Consider the following 25495-nt stretch of genomic DNA (forward strand, 5'->3'; position numbering starts at 1 on the left):
TAAATTTATCGCCTTTTTCGTAGCTTTTCATATTTGCCGGTAAGTTTTTCACCGTTTTCAATCCACCGTCCGGGTTTCCCAACGTTTGATTCCTTGAATTTTCAAAGAAATCAAGGCCTCTTCCTACTTTTCCGTGGGACGCCATTTTGATCTCGCTTCGAAAAATAAAAAAAATAATAAACGCAGTGAAGAGAATTAGAGAAGTGAAAAGAGCGGCGTCCTAGCTTTTCGTCATTTAATTCAATCAGCAAGTAAGTACTTTAATTTATCGCCTTTTTCGTAGCTTTTCATATTTGCCGGTAAGTTTTTCACCGTTTTCAACCCACCGTCCGGGTTACCCAATGTTTGATTCCTTTAATTTTCAAAGAAATCAAGGCCTCTTCCTACTTTTCCGTGGGACGCCATTTTGATCTCGCTTCCGCTCGATCACTGAATTTGAAGAAAATATTGCAATTTTATAGATTTTCCGTGCAAATTCCAGGCGTTTCTCGAGTTTTTCCTCTTCTGAACAGCCTATTAATCTGCTTCCGAGAAGTTATTTGGTAATTATTTGCGTACTTTCTTTCTTAGCTTGAAAACGGTTTTCTCTATTTCATTGTTTATCCCTAGGTATAGCTGTACTCTACACCTTAACTGTACCTCTTGTTCATAAATTTATTACTGACAGGTAGAGTAAGAGCAGATCATGTCTTACGTACTTTCTTTCTTAGCTTGAAAACGGTTTTCTCTATTTCACTGTTTACCACTAGGTATAGCTGTACTCTACACCTTAACTGTACCTCTTGTTCACAAATTTATTACTGACAGGTAGAGTAAGAGCAGATCATGTCTTAGTTTATCTTCTTAGAATGAAAACGAATAGATTCAATGTGAATGCTAGTGAAAAGTTGATAACTTCAGCTTCTAGTACTTTTCGGGAATGATTGTGCTTTAGAATCTGTTACTAGGAAGTCTTGTCTTAGGTCAAGGGTACTTCACTTACTTCAGATATAGCCCTAAAGCCTAAAATAATTTATCATTAAACGATGTTGAAACCTATATTTTTGAGGAAGCAAATAAAGCAGAAAATCTAAAATTTGGTGCTCTTTAAACTTTTCTATCTAAGTACGGGAATCAGATCTGAGTACTTAGGTAATCTAATCATATTGTCAAATTAAAAGAACTGCTAACCGATAAAAAAGGTCGGTATTGCTCGTCTAAAAAATATAAATTAAAACATAGTTCACGACAATAAATAAAAATAATACATCGAAAATAACAGGTCAAGAACTCTTATGAACAAAGAAAACATGTGAGTCAGGAATAAGATTGAGATCATCCTGATATTTCTGAAGATGCTTTACTTGGTGGTAAATGAAATCCTGATCAATTTCCTACCAGTAAAGCAATATTGCATAGTAATTAGGGCTTGCTTTGTTTCACTAAGAATTAATATTGAGATCTTGAAATTTGCTCTCATTTTTATAGAAAAGCAAGAGACATTGTAAGGCATTTGAGGGATTGGACTCAGTAAATTTGGAGCTGACCTTCACCTTTTAAACATCCTTATCATTCCTTTATTTTCTTTGTACTTTCTTGTTGTTGATACCTGTTGTGAGTATGACTTACAAATCTATATATGTTTTTTATTTTCAGATTCACTGACAACCTTTTTACATCCAAATAATGAAAATGAAGAAACAAGAAAATGACGTGTCTGATAACGAATTTGACGGTGAGGAAGCTGAGGAGCAACAGTCAGACGATGACTATGAACCAGAGGAAACGGGGAAGAGGAAATCGCTTTTCTTTTTTTTAAATGTGTTTCCTCAGACATTGAAACTTTTAAATTTTAATGTATTGGGAAGTACTTTTCTCTTTTAATTAAGGAAGAGAAACTAAAGAAAGAAACCCAAAGTAGAAGACGATGATGATGAAGACGACGATGAGGAAGAAACTGGCAAGAAAAAGAAGAAGACACCCACTAAAGGTATGTAGGTGTATTGTTAGAGTTTGTCGGTGGACGTGGCCGAGCACCCAGAAAGGCAACCAAGAAACCCAAAGTAGAAGACGATGATGACGAAGACGACGATGAGGAAGAAACTGGCAAGAAAAAGAAGAAGACACCCACCAAAGGTATGTAGGTGTATTGTTAGAGTTCATTGACTGACAAAAACTACAAAGGTCATAGATGATTATGATAGACCATTTATTGGTTTTCAAGAAACCCAAAGTAGAAGACGACGATGATGAAGACGACGATGAGGAAGAAACTGGCAAGAAAAAGAAGAAGACACCCACTAAAGGTATGTAGGTGTATTGTTAGAGTTCATTGACTGACAAAAACTACAAAGGTCATAGATGATTATGATAGACCATTTATTGGTTTTGTTGAAGTAACATCAAAACAGAGGATTATGTAAGTAGGTAATATTTTTTATGAGAGATCTATAACCAACTCTCATTCTCAAACCAGTTTAAAAGGGATGTCATAAGCAAAGAAAGATTAGTATTGAAATGTCCTATACAAGATTGAGCATTGATTCCATTGATCATTGATTGAGCATTCCATTGATCCTCTTTGCAAAATTTCAATAAATATAATTTGTAATTTTAACATTTTTTTTCTCCCCAGGGAAAGCTGCAAAGAAATCACCTGCCAAAGCTTCACCTAAAGGACGAGGCAAGAAGAAGGTTGTTGAGGAGCCAGAAGATGATGAAGATGAGGAGGATGAAGATGATGAAGATTTGGATGATGAAGAGAACGTAGAGGAAGAAGAAGAGGAGGAGGAAGATGAGAATGCAGGAGCCCCCGGATCCACTTTAGGAAGCACACCGAGTGAACTTTGCTTTCAGACTTTAGGGTTTGCAGAACACCTGCTTTCTCAACGGAAAACACAACTGCCTTGTTCTGAATAGGGATAGCATACAGAAGCCCTTCCGGGGACCACACTACGGAGTCTAGGTTCTCAAATCCTACACCATAGCTGAAAAAAAAAAAAAATAATAATAATACAAATATTGGTAAGGGTAATGTAGAAACTAAATAAAGGCACCAATTTTTTTCAAGGAACTGATGATAAAATCTCCCCAGAGGAGAAACGAACCCGCGACCTAGCACATACAAAGCAGAATCACTACCCTCCAAGCTATTATTATTATTATTATGTTAAGGTGGTCTCTTCTTGATCACTTGTGTGCCACGTACATTTTTCTTTAAGACTATTGCACAGTATTGTACTGATCCTCCAAGCAAATTGGGCTGATTAAGGAAAATGCTGGTGGATTGTACTTAGTGTTTTATTCAAGAATGACTTTATGACAAGGGTCTAGTTTTGAGCACTCACCTAAACCAGTTCTAGAGTTCTTGACTGAGTAAAACATTTTGTCTTCTCTACTTCTAGTTTTTTCCTTTCTTTGCTTGGGAATTATTGCCTCGGTAGCGTAGTGGTCAAGACGCTCGCCTGGTAAACAGGAGGGCGTGGGTTCGATCCCAGCCGAGGCATGGAATTTTATCCTGGATCCACTCCCCCTAAAGAATTTACGGTGAGTCTTGTTTTTTTGTAAATTTCCTTCTTCTGTTTATGTAGACCAAGAGACTTTAGGGAAGTATTGAATTGAAAGTATAATCAGAAATAAAATCAAAACACTTTCTGTAAAGTTGAATTTACGGTGAGTTTTGTTTTTTGTAAATTTCCTTCTGTTTATGTAGACCAAGAGACTTTAGGGAAGTATTGAATTGAAAGTATAATCAGAAATAAAATCAAAACACTTTCTGTAAAGTTATTAGAAATGTATTCATTTAATCTCATCTTATGTTTTACAGAATGGAGCATTTGTAGTACTAAAGACAGACTTTGAACACGAAGGAGAGCCCATCATTTGGAAGATTGACGGCAAGGCTTTGTTGCAGAAATATGTTCCATTCAAAGATGAAGAAGCACAGAAAACGCTCTACAAAAATACATCTGTGGTAAGTAGTAATCTTGTCAACAAAATTCAATTAATACATTGGAAGTTTTTATTAGCTTAGCATTTCTTTTTATTTAGGCTGCACAGACCACCCACAGAAATTTATTGATATGTATAATTTTGAGTAAGATAAATATCACAACTTGTCTTACTTAGTGAAACACTTGATTCTAATTTGAAATTTCTCTTCATTTTTTGTTAACAGTACTCTGGCTGGTCAATCAACAACAAGGACCAGTACTATGCTGCCCCCGTTATTTTCAAACAGCAGACACGTAAAGAACACATAGTTGAGTTCCTCAAGAATGATATCAAGAAAGAAGACGGCCTTGTAATCAATACATTGTAAGTTTTTATTGGCTTAGCATTTCTTTTTATATAGGCTGCACAGACCACCCACAGAAATATTAATGATATGTATTATTTTGAGTAAGACAAATATTACAACTTGTCTTACCCAGTAAAACACTTGATTCTAATTTGAAATTTCTCTTAATTTTTTGTTAACAGTACTCTGGCTGGTCAATCAACAACAAGGACCAGTACTACGCTGCCCCCGTTATTTTCAAACAGCAGACACGTAATGTGTCAACAAAATTCAATTAATACATTGTAAGTTATTAGCTTAGCCTTTCTTTTTATTTAGGCTGCACAGACCACCCACAGAAATATTAATGATATGTATTATTTTGAGTAAGACAAATATCACAACTTGTCTTACCCAGTGAAACACTTGATTCTAATTTGAAATTTCTCTTAATTTTTTTGTTAACAGTACTCTGGCTGGTCAATCAACAACAAGGACCAGTACTACGCTGCCCCCGTTATTTTCAAACAGCAGACACGTAAAGAACACATAGTTGAGTTCCTCAAGAATGATATCAAGAAAGAAGACGGCCTTGAAGCTGCCGGTGAAGATTAAACATCGGGTCACACCTGACTTTCCCTGGGTTTGAATTCCTTTGTATTATTTTCAATAAGGTACCATCTTGTGATCTATGTGTACACTGCACAGTGGTCACAGGTTGTACTTGATAAAAAAATGTAATTTGTACGATCAAAACTAAAGAAAGTTTGTGATTATTTTTCTCTCCCATAAAAATGTAGGAAATGCATGTATTTTCTCTATGTTTAAATGAATTGAAAAAGAGGTTTCCAAACGTTGGTTTTGTGGTCATGCCCATCATTTTTTCAGATGTCAGAGCTCTAATTTTTATTTGTACCAAATATTTGACGAGGCAAAGGTGCAACTATGCCTATGGCTGTGCCAAACCATGGGTCATTTAGTGTTTTTATGTTCTACTCCCTGCATGTTTATGTGTTAAGACTAATTGGAATTTCCCCAATGTATTTTCTTGGTGTTTCTCTGACATTTCACATGTATTTTTTATGTATACAATGTAAATGGGTGATTTTCCAGATGGGTCAGTCAGTCAAATGTTTATAAATAGGTGCCAGAAATCTCATTTCATCCCTTTTGTGGTGCTTTTTTTTTTTCGCTGATATTACAGTTCCCTCTACGAAACCTCTTTTTTCCAAGTTCTAGGCACCTACCTATTTTCCATTCTATTGTAGTTTTCTATACTTACTCTGCTACTCGGAAGGCAAGTTCGAAGTTATGTCGGCGTTGTGATCAAAACTAAAGAAAGTTTGTGATTATTTTTCTCTCCCATAAAAAAATGTAGAAAATGCATGTATTTTCTCTATGTTTAAATGAATTGAAAAAGAGGTTTTCAAACGTTGGTTTTGTGGTCATGCCCATCATTATCAGATGTCAGTGCTCTAATTTTTATGTACCAAATATTTGACAAGGTAAAGGTGCAACTATGTCTATGGCAGTGCCAAACCATGGGTCATTTAGTGTTTTTATGTTCTACTCCCTGCATGTTTATGTGTTAAGACTAATTGGAATTTCCCCAATGTGTTTTCTTGGTGTTTCTCTGACATTTCACATGTATTTTTTATGTATACAAATGTAAATGGGTGATTTTCCAGATGGGTTAGTCAGTCAAATATTTATAAATAGGTGCCAGAAATCTCATTTCATCCCTTTTGTGGTGGTGCACATGCAATGTTTACTTTTTTTTCTGTGATCTGGGAATCATTTTCTGTTGTGCACCCAATTTAAAAATATTATTTTCTGACATTCAACCAATGGGGAATCACAAAACTAGCAAAATTTTAAAAAATTCTTTTACAAAGTCATCTGCTCTATCTTTTTTGTTTAAAACCTTTGAATGTCTCTAGGATTTTTTTTCTTCTGTATATTTTTTAAGTATAGCCAATTCTAACTGATCAGGAACATTAAAAAAAATGGTTTATTCTATAAAAAGGATAGGAAAAATTAATATGGAGACTGTTCTATTTAGCCTCCTTACTTTTTGATGACTGGAGATTTAAGTCGAGACTGATGGGTGTATCATGGGTGTATTCTGCTATCTTTTTTGGTTAATTTGATTGACTGATTTGTACAATGGAATACACTTGTAATACGGTTTTCAATTGCTGTGACCAACCATTTTGGGCTAGAGAAGAGGCATTTTCGATTTGTTGACTCTTTTTCTCAATCCCAAATTATTTCCAGAGAGTATATAAAAACACATTCCAAGTCTGAAGAACTCTCTGGAATTTTTTACTCTAGTAGGGGGAAAACGATTTTTAATCCAATGAAAAATAGAAAGTAAAAAGGTGTTTTTTTTATGTTTAAAAAGTAATCTATATTGAATTTAAAATAAACTTTCAATTTCTCATTTTCATTGTCTCATTCTCTGAAAGCTGTAGTTCTATTTTTCACCCAATGGGAAGTAGATACCTTCAATTATGGCATTGAAAAATATCTACATATAATTTTCATAGCTTTGGATTTTCAGACCGGCATCGCGCGATTACTCTTTAGGCCCGTTGCACACACACCGGTTTTGGACGACCGATTTTTTACCGGTCGTCCAAATTCCACTAGTGAAGCACACGTCGGAATGGGCCTTGCACACACGCCGACCGGTGATCGGTGCCGGTCACTATTGGAATTTGGACGAGCGGTAAAAAAATCGGTCGTCCAAAACCGGTGTGTGTGTGTGCAACGGGCCTTACGCTTCATATGTCCTGCATTTCTTACATTTCTAATTTCTAGGTTTGTCAGATACTCAGATGGGGTGGGGTACCTATAGTTGGCTGAAAATTTCGTTTTTGTGCTGAGGATTTATAGGTTCATGTACTTCATGTTGAACTTTCTGTCGGAGGCTTGAGGACTCGGTATGTAGCCGGGTCGCAATCCAAGCGAGCATCGTGTGAACTGGACCTAGGAGGTTTTGCCATTCGTCAAATGACAACACTGCACAGAATGGCGGGATTTCTTTTGATTTTGAATTTGAAGTCCAACCGTCCAACGGTTTTGATTTTTGCGAAAAAGTTTCCGCTTCCGCTGATTTTCGAGTTGATTTTCTTTTATTTTGATAAAGTGCTACAAAGCAATAAGTAAACCAGTAAACGAGTCACTAGTGAGTGTTTATTATGAACTTAACGACTTTGACACAAGTGTAGTTCAAGACTTTGACCCACGTGTTAATGTTAAGTGTGTAGTTAGTTACTTTCTTAAGATAGTAAGTGCCTACGTTTTGCATTTTTGCTATAAGCAACAGAACAGATGGCTTAATACGTTTTCAATTTTAGCATGACCTGCATCTCGCATGCTGCATATCAAGGAATGTAATCACGGTTTCAATTAATTTAAACTTCCATTTCATTGACCTTTAAACCAAGGTTTTTTTTTTTTCTTCTCCAAAATATTGTGCAAAGTGGAATTTTCCTGTAGAATATTGCCTTCTACATTTTATGTGATCTTGTGGAATACCTACAAATCACGGTGTTTGCCTGCGCTCTGTCTGAAAGGGCCTACAGGTAAGAAAAGTAAAAACAACATTTATGATGGCCTTAACTCTGTTTAAAAGATATTATTTTTAATGCTTTTTTTTATTTCTTTTGTCATTATTTTCATCTTTTTTTAAAAAATCAAAACTAAAATTTACAAAATAAAATATAATCAAATGTAAAAACAATATTATAAAGCAGAGAGATTACATGTTAGACGACCGGTAAAAAAATCGGTCGTCCAAAACCGGTGTGTGTGCAACGGGACTTGCACTTTTATGTCCGGCATTTTTTACATTTATTTTCTAATTTCTAGGTTTGTCAGATACTCAGATGGGGTGGGGTACCTATAGTTGGCTGAAAATTTCGTTTTTGTGCTGAGGATTTATAGGTTCATGTATCATGTACTTCATTGTTGAACTTTCTGTCGGAGGCTTGAAGACTCGGTATGTGGCCGGGCCGCAATCCAAGCATTCCAAGCGAGCATCGTGTGAACTGGGCCTAGGAGGTTTTGCCATTCGTCAAATGACAACACTGCACAGAATGGCGGGAATCGCGGGATTTCTTTTGAAATTTTGAATTTGAAGTCCAACCGTCCAACGGTTAACGGTTTTGATTTTTGCGAAAAAGTTTCCTCTTCCGCTGATTTTCGAGTTGATTTTCTTTTATTTTCATAAATAATTGCTACAAAGCAATAAGTAAACCAGTAAACGAGTCACTAGTGAGTGTTTATTATGAACTTAACGACTTTGACACAAGTGTAGTTCAAGACTTTGACCCACGTGTTAATGGTAAGTGTGTAGTTACTTACTTTCTTAAGATAATGTACCTACGTTTTGCATTGTTGCTATAAGCAACAGATGGCTTAATACGTTTTCAATTTTAGCATGACCTGTATCCTGCATCTCGCATGCTGCATATCAAGGAATGTAATGGTTTCAATTAATTTAAACTTCCATTTCATTGACCTTTAAACCAACGTTTTTTTTTTTCTTCTCCAAAATATCGTGCAAAGTGTATTTTCCTGTAGAATATTGCCTTCTACATATTATGTGATCTTGTGGAATACCTACAAATCACGGTGTTTGCCTGCGCTCTGTCTGAAAGGGCCTACAGCAGCCATTCTTAACCTATGGTCCGTGGACCACTAGTGGTCCGCGAGAAGGTTTCAGGTGGTCCGCGAGAGGTGAGTAAGGATATAGGTATCTAGGGTCGCGTCTACACTACAGTCGACCGATGTCGATCCACATCGACTAGAACCCATAATGTGGGTCAAGGTTCGTCTACACTATGGTCTAAATAAATAAGAATGTTAATTTTTCTCATTTTCTATCTCTTTTCCTACAGGTAGATATAGGTCCTCTAATACATACCCATTGTCACATAGCGTGTACAATGTACAATTGATTGCATATACATACATAATCTCAAGTGGTCCGCGAGATTTTTGGTTTATCAATAGTGGTCCGCCAATTCTAAAAGGTTAAGAACCCCTGATCTAAACAGTACTAGCTCTACGCTCTTATTTGCTGAATTTCCTCAGACGATGTACGTATCCAAATACTTATTTAGAAAGCTCTTATATTTTTACAATAATAAATTTTACAACAGAATAAATTATACATCATGTTCCTTTTTTCGCTCTTTCTTCGTTTTTTAATTTATTTCTTCTTCTCCCTCCCATAGTCCTTCTCCGTTTTCTTTTCCACCCCATTCTACAAGATTATTCTTGAAAATTTATAATTTACAAAACAATAAATAAAATAGGAAATAATTCTCCATTTTGTAGAAATTTGAAGGATTTTTTCATCGGATTTTCTTTGGAACTAAATTTAATCATCTCTGTAGCAACATTTACCAAACATGGCGATTTTCGTGGTATAAAATCTATCTTTAACAGGTATGAAAGCGAGGTGTGTGTTTTCACATTCATGAACCCCTTTGTCCACTCCGATTCTATTATTGTCGACCTTTGATTGTAACATACAAAATATATGCACCGTGTTGTGCGCATTGCCTATACACTTGTTATGAGGCGCGATATGAGCATAGAAACTAGGTATTCATTACCCTTTTGGTCCTTATTTTTTTTATATCATTTCAATAAAAAATATTTGCAGGCTGTAAAAGTGACCCTACTACAGAACTGGAAAATGGCCACCGAATTTCTATCAAATCCAAAAATCCACAGTAAAAAGTCCAACCTCTGTTAGCTTGATGGACACAAAAACAGTCCTACATGAATTACCCTAGTCGCTAGTCCGAAAAGAAGCGTATCTGACATAACAATACTGAAACTAGGTAAGTAGAAGTGCCTGGGAAATGGAAATGTAACTGGACATGAGAAAAATAAAAAAAAAAGGAAAACTACAGTTTTCAAGGGCCTGCAGCTTACCCGTACAGTAAAAAGCACCATAACATTAGTGTAGGGATAGTAGATAGTACCCATACCATTAGTAAAACGATAGAAGATGGAAAATATAAAAGTTGGAGAGAGTAGAGAAAGCAGGAATAGGGGAAGTTGGAGAAAGTACTAAAGGAGAGTAAGGGTAATGTAAAAAAAAAGCACAGAAGGAAAAGAAAGTAAGAAAAACTTTTTTTTTTGTAGAGAAAAAAATATAATACATAAAAATGAAGAAAAAAAGGTGGGTCTTAGAAGATCGATACAGGGAATGCGCCCCTCCATTGGGTATCCGTTACCCTCTTACCAACCCTCACCCTCTCACCAACCTGAATCTTACATTTTTTTACCCCTTGTTTTTTATACACATAAAAAATATGTTGTTGAAAAAAAGGAGAAAAAATGACCCCCCTCCTTTTAACTTGCTTTTGAAATTTTTCTTCTTTTTTTTTCGTTTTAAAAATTGACCTATCGTCCCGTTTTAAAAACAATAGCCTGGGACAAGCGTTTTTTTAATACAATAAGCTGGATTTTTTTTCTCGAAGTCCGGCCTTTTATGTTATTTTCTCCTTCTTTTCTACACAGTCCATAGGTAGTTGAGAGATTTAGGTGGTGATGGAGATTTTTTTTATGCGTTTAGAATAATAATATTTGTGGAAAAAACTCCTCTTAGCTGTGGTTTGTGCTTTGTTATGGGGAAATGGAGAGTCCTTTTTTTCTCCATTTTTATGGTCTACATAATAATCCTTCTACTGAGCTCTTCTGAGAAGTAAGTAGATACGTAGGTAACCTAAATATTTTAGACAGATTTGTACCAATTTTAGACAGGTTGGCCCTAATACTGTAATTTCAAAGAGCATTTTGCACAAAACTTCCATGATACACGGTGTGTTGTTACTGTATAGAATTGCAGATCCTTCAGCAATATTATACCGAGCGAACCGTACATTCTTCGAACCTTGGACAATGAACACTTTTCTACAATTCTACATCCTCTCTGCAAAGTTTGAACGACCTGAGGCGAAAAAGTAAAGTCCTGAAGAACGAGAACTCTTTCCGACTACTGTTCACCAAATGGTCTCAATGTAGATCACATAATATGTGCAATTGTATCTACATAATATGTTTTTGGTGCCTGTATCTTCTCATTCTCACATTGCGTATAATCGCTGACAAATTTGTTTTCAAAATATGAAATTTATTATAATTTTATTTCAGATAGATACGTAGATCAATTAATCCTTCACCTGTGAAAGCTCTTCGAAACCGCGTGACAAAGAGAAGCACAAAAATTATCTGTAAGGGCTTTAGATCTAGAAGAAGTAGTGCCATTCATAGTTTTGTATAACAAGTGTATGCTGTAAATGTCGGGATCTTTGACCATTGGTCTGATGGATTCCTGAAGTATCCATTTGCAGTGAGATCAAATGAACATAAAAGACTTTCCCAGCACATATCACGTCAAGTCAAGCAACATATTATACAAGCTGAAATCAAAAGAGAAGACCAATGGATCATTTTAGTTCCACGGTGTAATAATTAAGTATAATCAAATGAGATTTTATTTTCATTGATTAAAGAATACCATTCACATTGATTAAAGAATACCTGATTGAAGAGTTCCTAACATCCAATATTAAGAATATTGGTACCTATATATGTACCTACTATATAGATAACTACCTACCCAAAACGATTTGTGGCACCGAAGAGGAATGAAACGTTTAAGCTCTCCCGTCAAATTGGGTAAAAAAGTAAATTCCAATATAATCATAACGGAATTTGAATCTTAGTTGCTTACCTGAAGAGGGGTTCAATGACTTCAATATCTCAGCATCTGATTTTGTTGCAGTCGAAGTTTTCGAAATCAGCGAATCAATATGCGTGATGACAGCCAAGCTTTGAGATTGAGACGGTCTACCTATCTATCTATTCCTTCAATCCGGGGATTGGTTGGCAATCTCTCTCCATTAGTCTCTGTCGTGTGCCCATGCTTTCATTTCGTGATAATTATTGCAGCCAGCGAAATCCATGATATGATTGATATAGGCCATCCATGGTCTTCCTCTTCCTTGTCCTCCTACTCTTGAGACGGTGCCTAAAGAAAAACAAGATAGCATTGATTACTCACGAAGAAGTTAGTCCTGATCCACCAGAAGTGCAAAGAATTTTTTATTTGCAACAAGGGAAACATATGTACGTCCCAAATAGTGTTGGGACTCAAGCCCGAGGTTAACTGTCTTGGTACCCTTCAGCCTATGTCAGGGCGAAATGTGTGACCTAATGGGCGACATTAAGCATAAAAGAACCATCCATTTTCTGCTTGGCTCTGTCCTAATGAAGGTTGAACTTAGGGCCAGGATGCTCGATGCAGTCAAATCTTTTTATTTTGCTCTAATGATATTAGTGTTTCCCCAAAAGACCTGTAGTTCACTTTTTACGACTCAGCCCTTTCCCGGCGCCTTTTCTTTTAAATGTTCAAGAAAAATTGTTTTTAAAGCTTCCGTTTCCATATGAGTGCATATTATTTGGAGCATTTTTCTGCTCACAAGCTTTGTTGCTTCACTTAATCTAAATCTTCAAGGAAAATGCTCAAGTGTTTTACCAGTCAATTTTCACGGTTTAAAAAATTGTTCAATTTTATCAATGTCAAAAAGAGGAGATGGCGACGTGCAAAGTATGCAGGTACAATGTACATAAACATTTCTTTCTATTCTTACATAATACTTAAATATAAATACAGGATGTCGAAGAAAATGTGTCCAAACAGGCATAGAAGGCACGAAGACAATATACCACACACTGATATTCGAGGTCGAGCGAAGCAGGAAACCATAGAACACTATAATAGTGTCGATTGTTGACGAAAAAGATTTCCACTTGACATTATTTTGAAATTAGGTTCGGTATAATACTTCAATTCTGTGACGACATCTTGTATAATTAATGATAATAAAAAACAATATTAAAATGTATTATGACTAGCGCACACCTATACATAAACATAAGCAGCTACCTATTGTTAAAACAATAATAAATAATTAATACGACTTTGACACAAATTAATACAATTTGATATTTTATTAAAATGACAACCAAAAAGACTCGTACGTATAGGTATGTAGATATACTCATAATTACCAACAATGTCAAACATAGGTAGAGGAAGGGGTATGACAAGGGATGGATAAGAAAGTCCTTCTATCCAACTTACCCATCCTAGGTCACGTGAAAAAGGCTCACCAAAAGTAACAACGTAAGCATTAGTAAGTGATCTACCAAAGTATTATGCTGAAGAAATTATAGATTCAACGTAAAATACCCCTGTTAATTGCATACCTAAGATGAAGCTCGAGTAAGTTGAAACCTCACTCTTCAGTGCTGAATCAGAAATGAACAAAAGAAAGCCTTTTGTCTTCACAGGTATACAAACTGACTGCTGGACCACCTAATAACAAAACCACTTTGCCTGGTTAACTTTATAAGTAGGCACTCACCTACGTCTTTTAAGGATCTAAAGTTTTGGCCTCTTTAAGTTAAGGTATTTAAGGCCGGCCACTCACGCTCCGCTTGTCGGATAGAACTAGGTCTCTCCGACCACCAGAAAGTGTGTGGTGGAAAAACGTCTCGGCTTCCGACTTCAGTCTTCAGACCGTCTGAGTCGTAAACTTTTTCGGCCACGCACGTTCCGATGGTCTGACAGACCTAGATCGAACACTGTCGCGTGAGTAGCCGGCCTAAAAAGCACATCTGAGGTTGTGGTTATGTACCGGTTTGAGATGAGCTCGGACTAGGTGAGACAGGACATTGTTTCTACAGTTTGGAATGGGAGTGGTAACTGAAAAACAAGGCAAGTTTACCAACCTTGCCTTCCCCAACCCGGTACATAACCAGAACCTGAAGTTCTACCAATCACACAATCCTATACCTGTGGAACAGAATAGATAATTAAGTTAGCACTTCACAGTGTGATAATGTATAATGGGATTTACGTGGGACGTAAACTCTGATGTACGAGCTACGTGGTGGTCCTTCTATCCAACTTACCCATCCTAGTTCACGTGAAAAAGGCGCACCAAAAGTAACAACGTAAGCATTAGTACCTAAGTGATCTACCAATATATTATGCTGAAGAAATTATAGATTCAACGTAAAATGCCCCTGTTAATTGCATACCTAAGATGAAGCTCGAGTAAGTTGAAACCTCACTCTTCAGTGCTGAATCAGAAATGAACAAAAGAAAGCCTTTTGTCTTCACAGGTATACAAACTGACTGCTGGACCACCTAATAACAAAACCACTTTGCCTGGTTAACTTTATAAGTAGGCACTCACCTACGTCTTTTAAGGATCTAAAGTTTTGGCCTCTTTAAGTTAAGGTATTTAAGGCCGGCCACTCACGCTCCGCTTGTCGGATAGAACTAGGTCTCTCCGACCACCAGAAAGTGTGTGGTGGAAAAACGTCTCGGCTTCCGACTTCAGTCTTCAGACCGTCTGAGTCGTAAACTTTTTCGGCCACGCACGTTCCGATGGTCTGACAGACCTAGATCGAACACTGTCGCGTGAGTAGCCGGCCTAAAAAGCACATCTGAGGTTGTGGTTATGTACCGGTTTGAGATGAGCTCGGACTAGGTGAGACAGGACATTGTTTCTACAGTTTGGAATGGGAGTGGTAACTGAAAAACAAGGCAAGTTTACCAACCTTGCCTTCCCCAACCCGGTACATAACCAGAACCTGAAGTTCTACCAATCACACAATCCTATACCTGTGGAACAGACAGTTCCTACCTAACACCTCACACATATCAAGCTATCAAAGCTTCATATACTTGGCTACATCAGATTTTTATTAAATTGAAAAACTTCGCTGAAATTTTGAGACACAACCAGGGTTCAAACCGGATCTCGAAGGTTTGACTCCGAGTTTGATCTCAAAGAGATTATACGACTCAAGTTGGAGTCTCGTGTTCTGAGACAATAGGTCTGTGGCGCTGAAGTAGTTGCAGAGAACATCACTTTATTATGCACGAGAATAGTCCGGGAGCTCACATGCTTTTACAGTTCCAGGCAGAAATTTAGATGTTTCTACTAACTCAGTTGATGCCGATTGACTTGTAGTATTTCCACTAGGCATGTGGATTATTTGCAGTCAGCACGTTTTCACTATAATTTGGTACCGCCCATTATGCACGAGAATAGTCCGGGAGCTCACATGCTTTTACAGTTCCAGGCAGAAATTTAGATGTTTATAGTAATTCAGTTGATGCCGATTGACTTGTAGTATTTCCACTAGGCATGTGGATTATTTGCAGTCAGCACGTTTTCACTATAATTTGGTACCGCCTTGCCGGTCGTTATTTCCTTTGATTCAAACTGACTTGATTTGGCAAAGCCGTGTTTCGACTCATTCGGCGCCAGATCCGCATACACCCTGGGTTGAAAATTCTGGCATTGTCAACCAAGAGTATTTGACATGAAAACCATAGACTCCCCGGACACTGGTTTTTTCCTCCATTCTCCATTTCAACGATAAAACAATGTTGAAACTTCCAGCGAGAGCCCGAATCAACTCGAAAATAAGCTTGGATCTGAAAAGCAAAACTGAATACGAGACTGTGGACTCTTGGACTATTACTTTAAAGCCGTGTTTCGACTCATTCGGCGCCAGATCCGCACACACCCTGGGTTGAAAATTCTGGCATTGTCAACCAAGAGTATTTGACATGAAAACCATAGACTCCCCGGACACTGGTTTTTCCCTCCATTCTCCATTTCAACGATAAAACAATGTTGAAACTCCCAGCGAGAGCCCGAATCAACTCGAAAATAAGCTTGGATCTGAAAAGCAAAACTGAATACGAGACTGTGGACTCTTGGACTATTACTTTGATGGATGAATAAGGCCAATTCTGAAGATATAGGCACCTATGTTCACATTGGACACTCAATAAACAGAAATAGGGTTTGACTCTATGAGTTTGAACAAGTATGCCACTTCTCTCTACTATGTAGATTAACAGATCACCAATGAGCAAAAAATAAGGACTTGTTATTTGAAAGTAAAGTTGTTTAGGAAAAGAGGTCTTTTAAAGACTCTTTTACTTCTTTGGAACTTTTGGGTAGATATTTTAATGGAAACTCATTAAGCAGTAACTTCTAATAGTTCAATAGGTACATACGTATTTCAATACATGTCCGGGGCCTTTTAGAATAGCAGGCAGGAGAGCTTCTTATTTTGCCGCGCCGCCAGCGAAAATGTTATGGGCGGAGTACCTCTATACATATGAGTGATATTACTTTTCAATATTGGTCACAATCACAACTACCTTGCAATACATGGGAAAAACTTATAAATATTATATAGTTCCTACCTAACACCTCACACATATCAAGCTATCAAAGCTTCATATACTTGGCTACATCAGATTTTTATTAAACTGAAAAACTTCGCTGAAATTTTGAGACACAACCAGGAAACAAACCGGATCTCGAAGGTTTGACTCCGAGTTTGATCTCAAAGAGATTATACGACTCAAGTTGGAGTCTCGTGTTCTGAGACAATAGGAAATATTATACGGCAATATGCTACATATGTAGTTTTCCCGTGGCGTCTGGCGTCCATATAGGGATAGGGCGAGGGGGAGAGGGGAAGCGGAGGGAGAGAAAGAGAGGGATGGAGACAGACCGTGATATAGTGACGAGAATCAAAAACTAAGAATTTAGCAAATTTTGAGTTCTGTTGATCCACAAGAATTATGTTACGACAGCCACCTGTTATGATCTCTGTCATCACTGCATCATATAGGGATAGGGCGAGGGGGAGAGGGGAAGCGGAAGGAGAGAAAGAGAGGGATGGAGACAGACCGTGATATAGTGACGAGAATCAATAACTAAGAATTTAGCAAATTTTGAGTTCTGTTGATCCACAAGAATTATGTTACGACAGCCACCTGTTATGATCTCTGTCATCACTGCAGAATGCAGATACTGCTCCTAATTGGAGTTGTTGGTAGTTATATACATACATAATTATATGCCTTTGACATTCATGAAAGTTTGGCCCTTCTTATGGTATGTATATTACTCAGTTCCTGTTTTTCTTAGGACGGGACAATTTTTCTAATGGGTTTCTAAAATATTGATACCTAGTATTATTGTTCCATTTGGTCAAATTTCCATCTGCTCCATTAGGGACACTTTACGTCACAATCAGAGAAAAATGTGTGCCACTAGGTGAGTGGGAGAGGCCAATTTTGTTTAGAAAACTACTGCTCCTGGTTGGAGTTGTTGGTAGTTATATGCCTTTGACATTCATGAAAGTTTGGCCCTTCTTATGGTATGTATATTACTCAGTTCCTGTATTTCTTAGGACGGGACGGTTTTTCTAATGGTTTTCTAAAATATCTATATAAATAAAATTGTAGATTTGTCTGTACATTGCTTAGAATCGTGAAATTTTTAGTTATTCTTACTCCTTATGCATCCACCTAGTATTATTGTTCCATTTGGTCAAATTTCTATCTGCTCCATTAGGGACACTTTACGTCACAATCAGAGAAAAATGTGTGCCACTAGGTGAGTGGGAGAGGCCAATTTTGTTTAGAAAAATAATTTATTTTGTTTTTCTCATTCAAATACGTCATTAAATTAAAGCTAAAAAATACAGATAGGGCGACCCGGAAGTGCAGAAAAAATACGAAAATAAAATAATAAATAAATCTGCATTATAGAAGAAAGAAAATGAAAAATCGTCCTCTATATCTTATTAAGAAAAAATTCAAAGTGTTATAATATCCACTAAGTATATAATGTATTTAAAATTTGCATTTGTGCAATTTTTTTCTAAAATAAAAATTGCAATGTGCCTTTCTGTACCTTGAGCCCAATTAAATTATCATCATACTATGCACCCACAACTTTTTGCTCACTTTATTTTTTCAATATTATTGTTATGATTTGTAATTTAATTTTGGAATCTTTCAACTTTCAAATTTAGGGATGTCTCTTCAAAATATAAGTAGATTTTTTAAGGAATTTAAAGAAAAGACTGATAGTAGGTCCAATTGCGAGGCCAACACAAAAGCACAGGTACTGAACGGAACAAGATAAAAATTTGGCAATCTTCCTGTTTTTACAATAAATTGAATTTTTTTATACAAGTACCTACCTATCTATTATGCATTAAAAATGTATTCTAAGTAGGAACTAGGAACGCTCGGTATAGATAGTAGTGCATTGTTATTTAATATTATTCAATGTACTGTATGTAAGTTACGCATGTACTATTTATGCGAAAAAATAAGTAACAGAGAAGAGGTGGAAATACATTTTTCTTATTACGTTTTATGATATGTGGAAGCTCCAAATTTAACCAACAAGTGTTCATCTATTCCGGTATTTCAATGTGTAGTATTTCTTGACAGATTCAACCGCCAAACAATTATTACAATCAAAATATATCACCAATATGCTTACCAAGATTTTGCTGAAATATTGGGTTATGTCATAGGATCATTCAAAGGTGACCAAATAGCTATTGATAAATAATCAGCAACCCAAGTTGTGGTCTGAGTACCATTTACTTTGTTTACATCAGTTTTCTTTCTAATCAGCCATCAATTTTATCAGCTATTTTTAAATGACCTTTTTATTGACTTGAGATATCCACTTCTCCCTGAAACAAAGCACAAGGTATCATATCACTAATGATTCTAATGAATAAATTATAAAAACTGGATGATTTTTTTTTTTTTTGTAATATTATGTTAAAACCAGAGGAGTTCTTGCATAACTCGAATGAAAAGAGGACGTTCAATATCATCTGTGATGTGGGGACTAATAATGACTTTGGACTAAAATGATAAAGGAATCTGGATGTCTTTATTGTTGGAATCGCTGTCTAGATGGTAAGTTTTCCTAGACACTTTCAATTTTCATTTATTTCACTGTAAGTCTGTGAGTACATATTTCATTGTTCTATCCATAGGTATGGCCGGTGCTCTTACAGGAGTGTAGTAGGGCTTTCATATTCATACTCAAATTACTCATCCATAGGCATGTACCTATTAGTTACAGGGTTTCCAAAAGATTGGGTGAAAATCCATGATTTTTCCTTGTTGTTGGAACCTCATACTCCTCTTTAGAAGTACCTACATATTTGAACGTGTTAACATGTACATAATTGTATATTTTGCCTTTACTGATAAACAGAACACGGATATCTAATATAGGCATAGGCACACATGCATTCAGAGATGTACACAGTCAGATTGATATAGGAAGATACCTCTATCAAAATCTATCTCATTTTGTCATACACAAATCTATTTTGCACCATTCAGTAGACTAGCAAATTGAAAAGCTAACGTAATGTATCCTACATATTGATATCCCCCTCCTCAGCATTCTCGTTTATATCGCTGAAAAGAAAAACCGCATTGAGAAATCTTTTTAATTTTCCCAAAATCATTCCCCATCGCGATGTGGGAGAGATGATCGGGCTGATGGGATTGAGAAAAATAGATTCCCAAAATGTCCATTAGAGAAAATTGTTTTAGAAATGACTGCACTGGTCCACGGTATAATGATGCACCATGCAGCATGGACTTTCGAGTTGAGGTTAACTACGTGTGGATGGGCCGCTGATGGGTAGAAAGTTTTTAGATGAGTTTTTAGAAATTCGCCAGTTTCTATTCAATAATATTTTGAATGTATTAATGAACCCTCTGATAACATTCGGGGGCGGCTGTAGAACTTGATGTACGCGTGTTTTCCTTTTGGCGGAGATTGGGATTGGTTGAGTTTACCATTTTTTGCTGAATATACAAGGTGACCCAGCGTTACCTGACGGTTTTTAGCCCGTCCTTCCTTTATTATTACGATAGTAATAAAAAGGTATAAGGGACGGGCTATTTTATTCGCTTCGGTGTCGTCTGTCACTCTGTCTGTCCCCATAGAAGGACTTATCAAAACCTGGTCGACCTATATATCAAATTAAAGGTCTTTTTACCAGGAACACTAAAATGGTCATTACAATTGGAAAATTTCTTAAACTTCATTGCAGAAGGGAACTTACAGGGTGTACCTACAAGAATTCACACATCAGGATGTGATTCTCCCTTTCTTCTTGTGGAAAGGACTGAATGGGCCAAGAATTTTCTTCTTCACCTTTCCCAGATTTTACGGGGCCGGCGTTTTTAGTCAGCTTTTTGCAGTCATACCTAATTTGGTAATCTGAATTGTTCAAGAATATTCTTTCAAACAATACTATTACTTAGTATGAAATATCCTATGTAGGTATATACACACACCGCACCAGTCCCCACCTTGCAAAAATTACATTATTATTACTTATGCACATTTCTTCTACTTTAGACTTAAACCATTCGTTGCATTAAAAAAATAATATGACCAAATGCAGTTTAGTTGCATCTATTAAGTCATGCACCCCGCGAGTAGATTGCATTGGGAATACGCGATGCGCGATTTTTTTTTTATATATTTCTATCCGATTCGCGTTTTATTTTTACATTGTTTTAATTATTTGAATGTTTAATTTCCGGTATTTGGTGAATTGTTTTACTTTCATTAAAGACTAATCTCCTTGTAGGTTAGTCTGACTATTCCGATTGGATAATAGTAAGATTCTACTTCTGTAGATATACTGAGCAACCGAGTGCATTTTGTATTTCAAATGTGTTATCGTGGGAATCTTGGAAAAAGTGATTTTAAAATCAAATAATCAAATTAAATTCTTACATAATCGCTTGTTCGCTTTATCAGTCAATAGGTATTAATGAACCATTATTTTGACAAATGCGTCCAATCATGGGAACTAAACACGTGATGTAGATAATAAAAATCAATCAAATAATTGGTTTTGAGTATTGAGTTGGTTCAGGATTAATAATTTTATTTGTCATTGGTTCACGGAAATCTCCAAAGAAACCATAGCAACAAAGTTCCCAACGTTTCTCAGCTCATGTGCTGGAAGCTCCAAATTTAACCAACAAGTGTTCATCTATTCCGATTTCCGGTATTTCTGTGTAGTATTTCTTAACAGATTCAACCGCCAAACAATTATTACAATCAACACCAATATGCTTACCAAGATTTTGCTGAAATATTGGGTTATGTCATAGGATCATTCAAAGGTGACCAAATAGCTATTGATAAATAATAAGGAATTTAAAGAAAAGACTGATAGTAGGTCCAATTGCGAGGCCAACACAAAATCACAGGTACCGAACGGAACAAGATAAAAATTTGGCAATCTTCCTGTTTTTACAATAAATTGAATTTTTTTTTTATACAAGTACCTACCTATCTATTATGCAATAAAAATGTATTCTAAGTAGGAACTAGGAACGCTCGGTATAGATAGTAGTGCATTATTTAATATTATTCAATGTATTGTATGTAAGTTACGCATGTACTATTTATGCGAAAAAATAAGTAACAGAGAAGAGGTGGAAATACATTTTTCTTATTACGTTTTATGATATGGAATTTACTTAATATGATATTGTTGTTAATGGCAGTGTTAATGTATTCATTGATATCATTTGCACACTTCTACTCCCTCGCTACACATAATTTATTAGGCTCACTTTTTAGATACTTCTAATGAGCAACATTTCTAGATGCTGAGTAAGCTAGAATCACGAGAAAACTAGCGATTTCTCGTGTTTTTCCATGAAAACGTAGGAGCACAGAGGAAACAATTACTGGGAAGAAAGAAGAAAGGGAAAAGTAAATGCTTCCAGGCTGAATGAAGAAAGCCATGTCTCCACTCGACCAAGGTGGGAGAATTCGAATTGCTAACCGACTTGAATCGGGTTTTCTGATCTACAAATGCTGAATGAAATCGATCTGAAAATGTCGAGCAAATGAAGAAGAGCCAGAAAACGCTGATTGCTGAAAACAGATCCTTTTACACTCCTACATAACAGGTTGTTGAACAAGTACACACGATATCGTACAACTAGGTGAGCAATTGAGCATCACACCAGAACGTACTAGATACTTTCAAAAACTCACGATTCCGATTTGGTACAACTTCGAGATCTTCCATTGAAAAGTTCTCATATAAAAGTTCATATTTGACTGTTTTATGTTTCGGTATTGAATTTTAAATTTATAGCTACAGTGATTTACCGCTGACAAGATGCATGATATGTGGGTATTTGCCTGCGCAGTGTTCTAGGATGCAGGTATTGTTGGTATTATGAGATTTGTTTTTTATAACACTAGTGGAGGATGGTGTAAGGATTTTAGGGAGACTTGAATATTGAGCAATAATAAGATTGTTCGTAAACTGTGCCCAGTGTCCACGCACAGTCGACGCCGTCGATCGACGAGGTAAATAGATAAATCTATGTTATCGAGATAGTGTACGGTTTCAGTCGAAGTCGATCGACGCGACGGCGTCGACTATGTGTGGACACAGCTTTATACAAGTACCGAAAGAATTTAGGAAAAGAAAAGCAAAGAATGTAGGTACTTCATTTCGAATACACCACTGATCTAAAAGCTATAGGTACTGTGCCCGAGCATTTAATACTGATAAAAACAATAAAAATGGAAATCATCGTAAGAATGCCATAACCAAATAGATGAGTTCTCTTAGTGAGTACCTACATAACAGGAATATACGGACTTGTATGACACTGGCACTTTGGACCGTTAGTTCGGACCATTTCAGTTTATTTTGGGTTCAGTGTGATCAGTCCTAAGTGCCCGGATAATATTCGGGTATAACCCGGGTCAAATCATCAGCCCTATTTCATTACAATTAAGGGATCCATATGAAGTGCATTTCATTGTTTCGGGACAATCGAGACAGTTCAAGTACTCATCTCGAATTAAATCGCTGCGTCGCGTTGCGCCGTAAATTTATTGTAGGAAGTAGGAGTAGGAACATCACTCGAAAAAGAAATGGGCAGCGAGTTTCAAGGACATCTTGAGCATTTAGAAAAAGGCTTCAAGGAAACGAAAGTGTAATAATGTAATGTGTATTGCTTATCGAAGTAGATACCTATTAGATAACTTCTACCATTTCACGTGGAATATAATACCATTATTTCGTTATAAAATGGTGGTGCATTTTGAAAACACTCAATTTGGTTCAAAATTCGACATACTGTCTCTAGCACTTCCTGGACCATAGCACGAATTTCTCGATGAAAAAGCGCCAGTCAACTCATCCAGAATCCTTGTCTTATAAGTATAGACCTTGTTTTTAACGTATTTTCATAAAAAAAAAGGTTGCACCATCTAAGATCGGTTGTGGAGGGAGGAAAATCAAAATGGGTGCAAAACTTCCTCTGAGCATTAATCAAAAATTCACTACTTTTAAGAAATGCCACAACAGCGAAAGCCCGATGTTGCGGGGTCCACGACTACATTGTAACAAAAGCTTATTTTGTTCTGAACTCAGTGATGTTCATTTAACAAGCTACGACAAGTTATAACAAAGTTATGGGCAAATCAAAATCGTCAGGTAACGCTGGGTCACCCTGAATTACAGTTGATAAATATTGTCCAAATGGTTAGTACTGTACAAGTGTACACAAAGTAATTCTTCAACTAAACGAATCACTGTTTTCTTTGAGCAAAAGACATGAAAACGCGACCTGTCCTTCATTTGAAAGGGTTTGTCTATTTAGTTTCGTTTAGTTCAGATATCCCCGAAGGAAAAGCAGAAGAACTAAGGGGCAAGTTTCGGTCAGAAATATTGAAAACTCTTGAAATCCGAAGAGTATTTCCTTAACAGAGTATTTCTCAGAGATGACAATTGGTTAATTGACTTTATAACTTTGTTCAACTGAGGGGAGAATCACTGTTTTCTTTGAGCAAAAGACATGAAAACGCGACCTGTCCTTCATTTGAAAGGGTTTGTCTGTTTAGTTCAGATATCCCCGAAGGAAAAGCAGAAGAACTAAGGGGCAAGTTTCGTTGAAATCCGAAGAGTATTTCCTTAACAGAGTATTTCTCAGAGATGACAATTGGTTAATTGACTTTATAACTTTGTTCAACTGAGGGGTTCGATATACTTACAGATAGATACATGGTGCTTAATACTCCTATCAAGAAAACAAACAATAAGTCATAATGCATTATAACGTTGTCAGACAGAAGAAAACAAACACTACTGGAAGAGTAAGAATAATATACGTACTCTACCTTTTCTTCATTTGCTGACCTTTAAGAAAACTTCTCCCTTTCTTACTATGGACGTCCTTAGGAGGAAAAGACTGGGAAGTTTTGGCAAATAATGGAATCTTCTGTCAAAACAATGTAAGAATTTCCTCCGGATACAGGTAAGATGATGGATGAATAAGGCCAATTCTGAAGATATAGGCACCTATGTTCACATTGGACACTCAATAAATAGAAATAGGGTTTGACTCTATGAGTTTGAACAAGTATGCCACTTCTCTCTACTAGATTAACAGATCACCAATGAGCAAAAAATTAGGACCTGTTATTTGAAAGTAAAGTTGTTTAGGAAAAGAGGTCTTTTAAAGACTCTTTTACTTCTTTGGAACTTTTGGGTAGATATTTTAATGGAAACACATTAAGCAGTAACTTCCAATAGTTCAATAGGTACATACGTATTTCAATACATGTCCGGGGCCTCTTAGAATAGCAGGCAGGAGAGCTTCTTATTTTGCCGCGCCGCCAGCGAAAATGTTATAAGCGGAGTAGCTCTATACATATGAGTGATATTACTTTTCAATATTGGTCACAATCACAACTACCTTGCAATACATGGGAAAAACTTATAAATATTATACGTAGTAGAACAAAGATGTCATTTATAATTTTAATGCTAAAAAATAAATGCATCAGAAAAAAGTGCATTGCAAAAAATGTAAACATACTCTGATTGAGAATCAAATTGATTGTGGAAATCTTTTGGAAACATGACTGACAATTGAACAAATTTAGGGGTGGAGAAGTATGGATTTTAAAGGTCGCTGTCAAAAGCTTTACCTGGAGATTTCTCCGGAGTTGTTCACAACAAACCATATTTATTTTCTTATTTCTTTCAACTTGTCTAGACTTGACCATACATTCATTAGATTTTGTTTACAATATTTTATTTGTTGGCAAATGTACAAAGCTTCCTTAGTGTATCAAAAAAAAAAAAACGTAGTAGAACAAAGATGTCATTTATAATTTTAATGCTAAAAAATAAATGCATCAGAAAAAAGTGCATTGCAAAAAATGTGTTTTTTCTTTATTTATTTTTGTGTATTTTTTATTCTCTCTG

The 25495-nt window shown here is 36.3% G+C and overlaps 1 protein-coding gene and 1 long non-coding RNA gene across 2 annotated transcripts; both read left to right on the forward strand.

Annotated features, from left to right (window-relative positions):
• Positions 1 to 158: 158 nt before the first annotated feature.
• LOC103511591 lies at positions 159 to 1774 on the forward strand. The gene is made up of 2 exons (XR_541479.2): positions 159 to 251; positions 1636 to 1774. It is a non-coding gene; the product is annotated as an uncharacterized LOC103511591 (long non-coding RNA).
• Positions 1775 to 1924: 150 nt separating this feature from the next.
• Positions 1925 to 5295, forward strand: LOC108252678 (nucleolin-like). Its single transcript, XM_026825317.1, has 6 exons — positions 1925 to 1939; positions 1992 to 2115; positions 2615 to 2793; positions 3499 to 3525; positions 3806 to 3952; positions 4727 to 5295. Exons 1-6 carry the CDS (start codon positions 1925 to 1927, stop codon positions 4871 to 4873), a joined length of 639 nt encoding a protein of 212 aa, XP_026681118.1. The 3' UTR covers positions 4874 to 5295.
• Positions 5296 to 25495: the final 20200 nt, after the last annotated feature.

The sequence above is a fragment of the Diaphorina citri genome, unplaced genomic scaffold (genome assembly GCF_000475195.1).
Source record: "Diaphorina citri unplaced genomic scaffold, Diaci psyllid genome assembly version 1.1 scaffold729, whole genome shotgun sequence".
NCBI classification, from domain to species: domain Eukaryota; kingdom Metazoa; phylum Arthropoda; class Insecta; order Hemiptera; family Psyllidae; genus Diaphorina; species Diaphorina citri.

Bases quoted from the DNA above. Each gene is read 5' to 3' on its own strand.
- LOC108252678 (XM_026825317.1), top strand. The intron at 2,116-2,614 runs GTATGTAGGTGT...TTTTCTCCCCAG, and splicing joins GAAGAAGACACCCACCAAAG to GGAAAGCTGCAAAGAAATCA. The intron at 3,953-4,726 runs GTAAGTAGTAAT...TTTTGTTAACAG, and splicing joins TCTACAAAAATACATCTGTG to TACTCTGGCTGGTCAATCAA.